Below are 10,802 nucleotides of genomic sequence, written 5' to 3' on the forward strand. Positions count from 1 at the left end.
CTTAACAGACATCTCATCAAAGAAGTTATACAAATGGCAAGTAAGCATATGAAAGGATGTTCCACGTCATATGTCATCAGGGAAATGTAAATTGAAATGAAGTAACATTTTATACCTATTAAAACAGCTAAAATTTGGAATACTGGCAAAACCAAATTGTGGTGAGTATATGGAGCAACAGGAACTCTCATATACTGCTGATGGGATTGCAAAATGATATAGCTACTTTGGAACACAGTTTGGCAGTTTCTTATAAAACTAAAGATACTGGGGGTGTCTGGATGGCTCAGTGGGTGAAGGGTCTGCCTTCGGCTCAGGTCATGATCCCAGGGTCCTGGGATCGAGTCCCCCATCGGGCTCCTTGCTCAGCGGGGAGCCTGCTTCTCCCTCTCTCTGTCCCTCTCCCTACTCATTTTCTCTCTCAAATAAATAAATAAAATATTTATTTTATTTATTAATATTTATTTTATTTATATTTATTAATATTATTAATAATTATTTATTAATTTAAAAAAACTAACCATACTTCTTTGTTGTTTTTTGAGAAGTCACTCTTATTTTTTTAACTTTACACTAAAAAAACTAACCATATGGTTAGTTTTCTTTACATATTTCTTTACATAACCATCTTACATAAACCATTTCTTTACATAATCATCTTTACATATGTCTTTACATAACCATATCTATGGTTAGATATGGTACCATATCACAGCAATTATGCTCCTTGGTATTTACCCAAAGCAGCTGAAAACTTCTGCCCACACAAAAACCTGCCCATGAATGTTTATAAACAGCTGTATTCCTAATTTCCAAAGCTTCGAATTATCCAGGATATTTTTCAGTAGGTAAATGGATAGATCAACTGTAATAAATCCAGACAACGGAATGTTAATTAATGCTAAAAAAAATGAGCTATCAAATCATGAAAAGACATGTAAGAACTTTAAATTCACATTACTAAGTGGAAGAAGCTAGTCTAAAAATGCTGTGTACGATATGATTTCTACTATAGAACATTCTTGGGAAGGCAAAACTATGAAGGCAGTAAAAAAGACAATAGTTGGCAGAGGAGGGAGGGGAGAGATGAATAAGCAGAGCCCAGAAGATGTTTAGGGCACTGAAAATACTTTGTATAATATTATAATAATGGATATATTTAATTATACATTTGCCCAAACCCATAGAATGCACAACACGAAGAATGAACCATAGTGAAAACTATGGACTTGGGGTGGTTATGATGTGTCAATGTAGCTTCGTCCTTGGTAAAAAATGTACCCTTCTGGTGGATGATGTTGATAATGGGGAAGGTTATGCATATTTAGGGGCAGGGAATATATAGGAATGTGCCTTTCTTTCAATATGTGCCTTTCTTTCAATTTTTTTGTAAACCTAAAACTGCTCTAAAAATAAAGCCTTTAAAAAATTTTTAAAGAGAACTCATGAATTCTTTTAAAAAATTATATAATAACATAATAAGGAAAGTATATGAACTATTAAAGAAAAAAGAAGAATTGTTCGGAACAAATACTAACAGCATAAAAATTAAAACTGCAGTGGACACCATTTTATTTGGGGGCAAAAGTTACATATATTGCTGGTGCAATATATAAATTAATAACCCTGGGATCTAACTCTTCCACAATTATCTTAAATATGGCTCATGTAAATATTAAAATATGTACTACAAATTTGCTTATTATAATCTTAAAATATTAAAATTTTAAATACGACCTAATGGAAAAAATGGACAAACTGTCATATATTTCAAGGGAATATTATGTAGCTCTAAAAAATTTTTGAATCTTATTGAGGAGAATAATGTATGGCATAAAAATGTAATATATATTAATTTAAAACATGTTCAAACTTTGTATATATATATATATGGAAGTATGTAATATTTTAGTGTCTTCTTATTTTTTGGCATTTTATAAGTTCATTACAATGTATACATAGTACTTTTTGTCATCAGAAATAATGTGTTCTTAAGTAAGAGATTAGTAATGTCGGTTACTCTTCTTTTACTATAGCCACATGTACCTTGGTGGATCCTGATCGGTGCACAAAATATTTCGGTTACTGTAGAAGACACTGCTTTAAATATGAAAAGCAAATTGATATATGTCTCTCACCAAGTAAAATTTGCTGCATTGAGAGGTTATTTGAAGAAGATTAATTTTGAAAAGGAAGATGTACCTGTGATCAAAGAAGTTTGTACACCAGAGCAGAGAGGTATAGGAATAAATTAGACTTTCTGTAATAAATAAAGACATATGCCAATACTGATATCTTCCTCTGTAGATATTAATTATGCATTCAGTGGAATGAGCTAAGACCTTTCTTATATTCTCAAGTTAGAGGTTTTATGATAGAGGTATATCTTTCATTAATTTCCTATCCTATGGATATCACCTTTGCTTCAGTTTAGAACCACTTTTGATCTGTCATGGTTTACCTAAACTTACACAATTGAACATTTGCCAACTTAACCATGACCTTATTAGAAATGTGATTGATGAAAATTAATAGCCATAGACTTATCAGTTATCTAATTGTCATCATTATGTTATTGACATTGAGAAACAGGAAACCTCAGTACAAGATGAGGACATAAGCTACAGTACAGCATGACGATATTCACTGGCCATTCCTTTCTTCTCTCCGAGTTCTGTTCATGCAAGAAGGCATATTAATTGAATATTATTTAATACTAATACTATTAAACTGGGTTTAAATACAATCTGAACTTTGGCCAGAGTCTAGACTCAAAACATTATCTTGGCAGTTTTGTACTTAGTTCTGAAGGGATGGAAAAATGCATAAGTTCTGTTGTTTCATTCTCAGTGTAAATACTAGACAGCACAAATAGTCTCTGTAATGATAAAAGTTAAGGGAAAAACATAGAGACTAGAATTTTTTTCCAGCTAAAAACAAAGGACCAATCAACCATTTATCAATATTTTACCAAGTTCCCAAACATTTTTACTACTGTTTTTTTTTTTAAACTAACTTAACAACTGGCCCAAGATTACTGCTTTTTTTTTTTTTAATTTTTAAATTTTTGGTTTTTTTCACTAGAGATCTAGTGAACCTCATGATAATATCTAGTTTAAATAGCTTGTTCCAGGACAGGCATCATATTGCCTCTGGGGATTTAAGTGATGTGTACCTAAAAAACAAAAACAAACAAAAAAAATATGTTTAATTCAAGTACAATGTCTAAGTTAGAGGCAAGAAGGGTAACCAAAGTCTGTACTTCTGCAGGATCAACAATCAGATATGAGGATCAAATTCAAGAATCTGAAAAGAGAAGAAAAAAAATGTGGGGCGCCTACGTGGCTCAGTCTTTGAGCGTCTGCCTTCGGCTCAGGTCGTCATCCCAGGTCCTGGGATTGAGCCCCGCATCGGGCTCCCTGGTCAGCAGGAAGCCTGCTTCTCCCTCTCCCACTCCCCCTGCCTGTGCTCCCTCTCTCACTGTGTCTCTGTCAAATAAATAAATAAAATCTTTTAAAAAAATGCACAAAGAGCTCCAGGGATGGAGAACAAGTTGTAAATGTTAAATGCAATAAAAAATGAGACAAAATAATTCATGATTTGCATTAAATCTTTCTGGAAAGGGATTTTGGAGGATGGTGGCAGCAACATAGTTATTTAGAATAGAATGACTATGGGCTAAACCCAAAACTCCTGGAAAAATTTACATCAAACAGACAAGATAGCCCTGCATACCTTATCATATAAGTTAGTGGAGAAAAAAAAAATACCAACGGTTTCAAGTCCTCTATGGAATCTGTACTTGTGTGGGAGAAATCAGATGGAAGAAAAACAGTTTTTTGCTGGGTTTGAGAAGACACCCAGAGTGCCAACAGCATTTGTTGGGAAAGACAGCAAACCAGTTTATTGACAACAGCTATAACTACTTCTTTCTTGGAGCCACCACTAGATTTCAAGTAAATTGTGAGGGTTTAAGAAATATTATATTCTTTTCCTTTGTGTCTCCTCAAACCTGTAATAGGCTCATAACCATACTATGTATTCATTAATAAATGTTGGAAAATAATAAAATATTTAACCTAGACATTCCAACTTATTTCTTGTCTGTCTTAAGCAGACAGCATTTTATTCTAAATTTTATAGTTTAAAATTTCATTTCTGGAAAACACTGAGATTTCTGGAAGAAGGCATTTCTGGTTGTTATCCTAGGGGATTTGCTATTGATTCATGTAATCTTGGACAAGTTACTAAACTAGCTCTCAGTTTGCTCATCTGTAAATGATAATGATAATATATTATAATTAAATAAATATAAAATTATAACTATGATCTGTATTATCTGGTCCTCCAAATGGGAATTTCAATTTTTATCCATATATCCTCCAACAGTTTAAGGTGGTCCTTCTATGCAGTTTATAGCAACACATTAAAATCTTCTTTCTTCTCTTAATTTCTATCATTCTGATACCCCTGGGAGTCTTCCTCTACATGGTGGTAAAAGTGGGTATGATAAGAAATAATCAAATTCTTAATGCATTCGGAAGTCTACCTAGCCAAATGATCTGCTGGGAACAGAAAGTGAGGATGTGACTTGCATCCTTGCACACTAGGGATGACCCAAGGCTTTGTGTTTGGGTAATTGTAAAAATACAATTGCCATTAAATGAGTTGGGAAAACTGTGGGAGGTGCAAGTTTGGTAAGAGTGTACATGTCAGAAGCTCAGTTTGGACATCTTAGGTTCGATATTTAATTGGAAAGACCGATTAGGCAATTGAATGTTTGTTTAATGTTAAAGAGAGAGGGTTCAGGCTAGAGATAAAAACTTGGAATCGTCAACTTCTAGATGCCATTTAAAGCCATAAGATTGAATGAGATCACCTTGGAAATAAGTAGAGGTAAAATTTCTGGGATTAATCTTTATATCTGGGATGTCAAAATCCAAAGATTGATGAGATGAGAAACCAGTGTACAAGACTAATAAGAAGTGACAAGAAAGTTAGGAGACAACTAGGTAATATGATGTCCTAAAACGCCTCTTAAAAGAATGAATCAATTATTTCTAAAAAGCCAATTAAAATAAAAACAAGAAATAGCCAATGATTTAGCACATGCTAAGTCTTTGAGGTCTTTGAGGACCGGAATTCCTAGAGCCATTTCAGGAGAGCAGAAGAGGCAAAAACCTGGTTCAAGAGAGAATGAGAGGATAGAAATTTAAGAGAAAATATAGAAAATTATTTTAGGGGCACCTGGGTGGCTCAGTCAGTTAAGTGTCTGCCTTCAGCTCAGGTCATGATCCCAGGGTTCTAGGATGGAGCCCCACATCGGGCTCCCTGCTCAGTGGGGAGCCTGCTTCTCTCTCTGCCTGCTGTTCCCACTGCTTGTGCTCTCTCTCTCTCTCTCTCTCTGGTAAATAAATAAAATCTTTAAAATAAGAAAATTATTTTAAAGAGTTTGGAAATAAATTGAACAAAGGAAATGATGTGGTAGTTAGAGGTCAAAATAGGGTCAAGAGTTTTTTTTCAAGATTTATAATTGGAAATATTTTTTAAACACTACAGAAGAATCTAATAGAGATCAACAAAATGAAAAGGCAATGTATGGAATGAGAAAAAATATTTGCAAACCATCTATGTAAGGGGTTAATATCCAAAATACTTAAGGAATGTGTGCAACTCAATTGCAAAAAACAACTTAATTAAAAATTGGGCAGAGACACCAAATAGATATTCTCTCAAAAAAGACATGCAAATGGCCAGCAGGTACATGAAAAGAGATGCTCAACATCACTAATCATCAGGGTAAGTCAAATCAAAACCACAATGAGATTTCACCGTACACTCTATGGAATAGCTAGTATCAAAAAGACAAGTGATAATGAGTCTTGGCAAGGATGTGGAGAAGAGAACCCTGTGCATTGCTGATGGGTATGAGAATTGGTACAGACACTATGAAAAACAGTGTGGAGTTTCCTCAAAAAAATTAAAGTAGAACTACCATATGACCCAGAAATCCCACTTCTGGGTATATAGCCAAAGGAAATAAAAATAGGATCTCAAAGAGGTATCTGCACCCCATGTTCATTGCACTTTTCACAATAGCGAAGCTATAGAAGCAATCTGTGTTCATCTATCAATAAAAGGATAAAGAAGATAGATAAAGGCTGTGTATGTGTGTATTTATTTATTTGTTTGTTCGTTTATTTATATTAGACCCTGTGCTGGGGGCTGAGGACCCTGTGTGGGTTTTACAGCCTCACAGGGAGTAAAGGCATCGACCACTTACTTGTAGCAGGAGCATGAGGGCTAGAAACTGAGAAACTGGAGAGTGAAGCTGATGCATCATGGGGTTCTTATCTGAACAGGAGGGACAGTGGGGACAGAGATAGCCCCTGGGACAAAGGGAGGCCTGAAAGATGAGAAGAAATTCTCCATAGTCTCGGGGCGCCAGGGTCCCAGTTGGTTAAGCACCAGACTCTTGGTTTCAGCTCAGGTCATGATCTCTAGGTAGTAGGATCCAGCCTCACGTCGGCTCTGGGCTCAGCACTGGGTCTGCTTACCCCTCTCCCTCTGTCCCTCGCCCCACTCATGTGCTCACTCTCTCAAATAAAACCTTAAAAATTAATTAATTAATTAATTAATTAATTAATTCTCCATAGCCTCATTGTGGCAAGTGGCTACTCTACAGGCAGTGTAGCTCTCAGTCTCCTCCATTACTGATTTCTGCTAAACTTGCTAGGTTGCTTTTTCATTCGTTCACTCAGTATAATTGTTGAACACTAATTGTGACAGCTCCTTTTGATTTTTCTCAATGGGGTCTTCATAGTGGTGTAACAGAGAAGACACAAATGGCTTTGAAAGTGTAGAGACTTCAATTTGCTGCTCAAGAGTTGTGCTAAATTGGATAGCCAATTGGTCTCCAAGGACTTCAGCTTTGTTAGCTGTGAAAATATGAAAAACCATATTCTCTGGAGAGTTCTGTAGGGAGGGGACTTCTAAATGTACTAAAAAGCCCTCTGCAGATTATCTGACATGTAGTAGTGGCTTGTAAGTATGAGTTTCCTTCCCTCTATAATTTGTTTTATTTTTATTTTCTTTTTTTTAAAGATTTTATTTATTTATTTGACAGAGAGAGAGAGACAGCGAGAGAGGGAGCACAAGCAGGGGGAATGGGAGAGGGAGAAGCAGGCTTCCCGCTGAGCAGGGAGCCTGATGCGGGTCTCGATCCCAGGACCCTGGGATCATGACCTGAGCCGAAGGCAGATGCTTAACGACTGAACCACCCAGGCACCCTATAGTTCGTTTTAAACATGAATTTGTAACCACTGTTCAGGACTCAACACAAAGATCCTTCCAGTTTTGTAACATGTGATTTATCTTAGATTGAAAAATTCTCTTACAACGAAAACCTACAATCCTTGTCCCACATTCTCTACCAATGTAATCACATTCCTTTAACGTCATGCAACTTAGCTATTACTCTTGATGCTATTTTTCAAAGTATTAAGAAAAAAATTAGTTGTATTCAATTGTCTTTTATATGTCATTATTTTCATGTTATATTTGATTCATTTGATATTTCCTAGGTCTTCTTTATGACTTAAAAATTTTTTTTTCCTTTTTTTGGTTTGTGTGAATTATTTCTTCACATATTTTGACAGGTTTTTTTTTCCTCTATCAACATTTTCCCTTATAATCCAGCACTCTACCCATAAATGTTCCCCTAAATTTTAATTCTTGATCCTCTGTGCTTTCTTTAGTTCAGTTCATAAAAATCCTCAAATCCTACTCTCTCCAATGCTTTCCATAATCTTTTTGTAGCTTCCTTTTGAAAAATTCTACTTGAAAATTCTGCTTTCAATCCAAACTCAAAATATCTAAAAGAATTTTGAGAACGTAGGAGATGAGCAGGAGGATTTTAGTATTTATCTAATGCCCTGTAATCACCCCAAACTTAGTGGCTTAAAAACAAATAATTATCAATTATTTTTCATGGCTTCTATAGGTCAGGAGTTCAAAAGTTGCTTGACTGAGATAATCTGGTTCAGGCATTCTCTGAGACTGCAGTGTATATTTGTTTGGGCTGTAGTCATCTGAAGGCTTGAGTAGGACTGGAGAACGCAGGAGGTAACTCATGTTTTGGCAAGTTGTCGTTAGCTATTGGAAGGGGATCTCAGATCCTCTCCCTGGGAGCCTCTCCAATTGACCTGTGCTTGCTTACAATGTAGTGGTGGAGTTCTAAAGCCAGGCAGAGTCCATATCCTTTCTTGAACTAACCTTAGAAGTCAACTGCACCACTTTGTACTGCATTGGTAATGATAGACCTACACACTCACCTAAATTTGTGGAAAACCACACAGACTCCAACTCTCAGTAGGAGGAATGTCAGTCACATTGCAAGAAAAGCATATCAGATAGGATCAACATATAGATGTGGTTACCTCTGGAAATTATAATTTGTCCCTGGTGTCTGAGCCCTTTCTAATTGTTTCCCACTATGTTTACAAAAATGGTAAACTTGAAGGCAAGGCAGGTTCTGAGCATTAGAAAACTGCAGAAGAATTTTAAAAAATATCTGTTAAATATTTTTTTATTTAAAATCAATTAGTTAACATATAGTGTGTTAATAGTTTTAGAGGTAGAGTTTAGTGATTCATCAGTTGCATACAACAGGCAGTGCTCATCACGTCATGTGCCCTCCTTAATGCCCAACACCCAGTTACCCCATCCCCCACCCACCTCTCCTCTAGCAATTGTGTTTATATATATATTTAAACAAACACACAATCCTTAAGACTAGGAAAGATGTGGGATGCCTGGGTGGCTCAGCCAGTTAAGTGGCTGCCTTGGGCTGAGGTCATGATCCCAAGGTCCTGGAATTGAGTTCCGCATCAGGCTCCTTGCTCAGCGGGGAGCATGCTTCTCCCTCTGCTGCCACTCCCCCTTCTTGGGCTCACTCTCTCTCTTTGATTTAAAAAAAATTAAAAAAAAACTAGGAAAGATGGACTCCTCAAAGAGATCATAACACCAAAAAAAGTATATGCAGATAAATCTAAGTATCAATTGATTATATAATTAATAATAGTAATATCTAATAGGCAAAGAAAACAAGAAAGAATTAAAACAACTAACAGAAATGATATATAGTTAGGGAAGAATCTTGTGAGTATTAAAATTATAAGAACAGAAGTGAAAGAAATAGAGAAAAGTACAAGAAAAAAATTAACGGAACTAGAAGAATTCTTTGAAAAATCCAATAGAGTTGTCAAACTTCTAGTAAAACATGAAAAGAGAATGAAAGAAGACACAAATCATAGTCCATCCCCAAAATATAAAAGTGGCATTAATGCTGTTTCTGCAGATATTAAAAATAAGATATTGTAAATAACCACGTTAATAAATTTGAAAATTTATACAATTGACATATTTAAAACAAAAATGCAACATAAAATTGAGGGAAGAGATGAAAACAATTAAAAAGTGTAATCCTATAAGCATTAAACTGATGGAATCATAGTTAAATTTTTTTCTCAAAAAGAAACTTCATGACTAGATAGCTTTATTGGTGAGTTCTACAAAATGTTCAAAAATTAAAATTTCTAATATTGGACAAAATAATTAAGGAAATATAAAGAAAATGAAAGAGTATGATCTCTTACTCAAGTAAGGAAGCTAGAATTTTGTAAGAATGAATAAATGTGAGGGATGCCTGGGTGGCTCATTCGATTAAGCGGCTGCCTTTGCCTCAGGTCATGATCCCAGGGTCCTGGGATTGACTCTCCCATGGGGTTCCTTGCTACGTGGGGAGCCTGCTTCTCCCTCTGCCTGTCCCTGCTTGTGTTTACTCTCTGTCTCTCTCTTCTTCTCTCTCTGACAAATAAAAAAAAAAAAGAATGAATAAATTTGATGTTCTTGGAACAACAATTTCTTGAATGTTTTAGGGGCCTCAACCACTGCATTCCTAGAATCTGATCTCTTTCATTGCTGACCATTCCTTTGCCTTCCATGCATTGTTGTTACACTGAAGGATAGAAGAGCCTGTGGTCAGAGCAAGAATGATCTTATTGAGTAGGGAGTGCTATTCCTCCTCTGGCATAGCTTAAGACCAACCAGGAAGAATATAGTATTATTACATCCATTAAAAGTGAGAAAGGGGGCACCTAGGTGGCTCAGTTGGTTAAGCATCTACCTTTGGCTCAGGTCATGATCCCGGAGTCCCGGGATCAATCCCCACATCAGGCTCCCTGCTCAGTGGGGAGTCTGTTTCTTCCTCTGCCCCTCACCCTGCTCCTGCTCTCTGTCTCTTGCTCTCTCTCCCAAATAAACAAAATCTTAAAAAAAAAAAAAAACAAGAAAAGACATTTACTGATCCAAAGGGACCATTAGCATTTCAAAATGAGGAGCAACAATTTGGAAAATTCTGAGAAGATAGGCTTACTTATCCTCAGGAACATTTGATAGCTGGTACTCCTGTGGAGAGAGGTGGGGAGTAAAGTGACCGCCCTAAGTAGCGGCAGATAGAGGAGAAGAGTGGGGTAGTGGTACACAAAGCAAGATAATCTATCACCATTCCTGTTGCCCTTGGGTGCTATAGACTGGAGATGGAATTTCTATGGAAATACAGAAGGGGAAGAAATCCCTACCCCATAGCACAAGCTCAGTTCTAAGGGCGGCACTGAACCATAGGTAGCTCTAAGCTCTGAATTTCTTCAGCGTCCCATCTGAATGAGAACTGCCCAATATTAAGGTGTCAAAACTATTCTAGCAGCCCAATTTGTCCTTTTCCTACAAAAGAAATATCTTGT

The 10,802-nt window shown here is 36.1% G+C and overlaps 1 protein-coding gene across 1 annotated transcript; it reads left to right on the top strand.

Annotated features, from left to right (window-relative positions):
- The first annotated feature begins 1,204 nt into the window (after positions 1-1,204).
- DEFB114 (defensin beta 114) lies at positions 1,205-2,182 on the top strand. The gene is made up of 2 exons (XM_021691935.1): positions 1,205-1,313; positions 2,001-2,182. Exons 1-2 carry the CDS (start codon positions 1,205-1,207, stop codon positions 2,180-2,182), a joined length of 291 nt encoding a protein of 96 aa, XP_021547610.1.
- Positions 2,183-10,802: the final 8,620 nt, after the last annotated feature.

This window comes from Neomonachus schauinslandi, chromosome 8 (assembly GCF_002201575.2).
Source record: "Neomonachus schauinslandi chromosome 8, ASM220157v2, whole genome shotgun sequence".
Lineage (NCBI taxonomy): Eukaryota > Metazoa > Chordata > Mammalia > Carnivora > Phocidae > Neomonachus > Neomonachus schauinslandi.

Excerpts from the sequence above, each read along its gene's own strand:
- DEFB114 (XM_021691935.1), top strand. The coding sequence starts at position 1,205 with ATGAACCATAGTGAAAACTATGGACTTGGGGTGGTTATGATGTGTCAA. Across the intron at positions 1,314-2,000 it reads TGATGTTGATAATGGGGAAG|AGATTAGTAATGTCGGTTAC; the intron begins GTTATGCATATT and ends TTCTTAAGTAAG.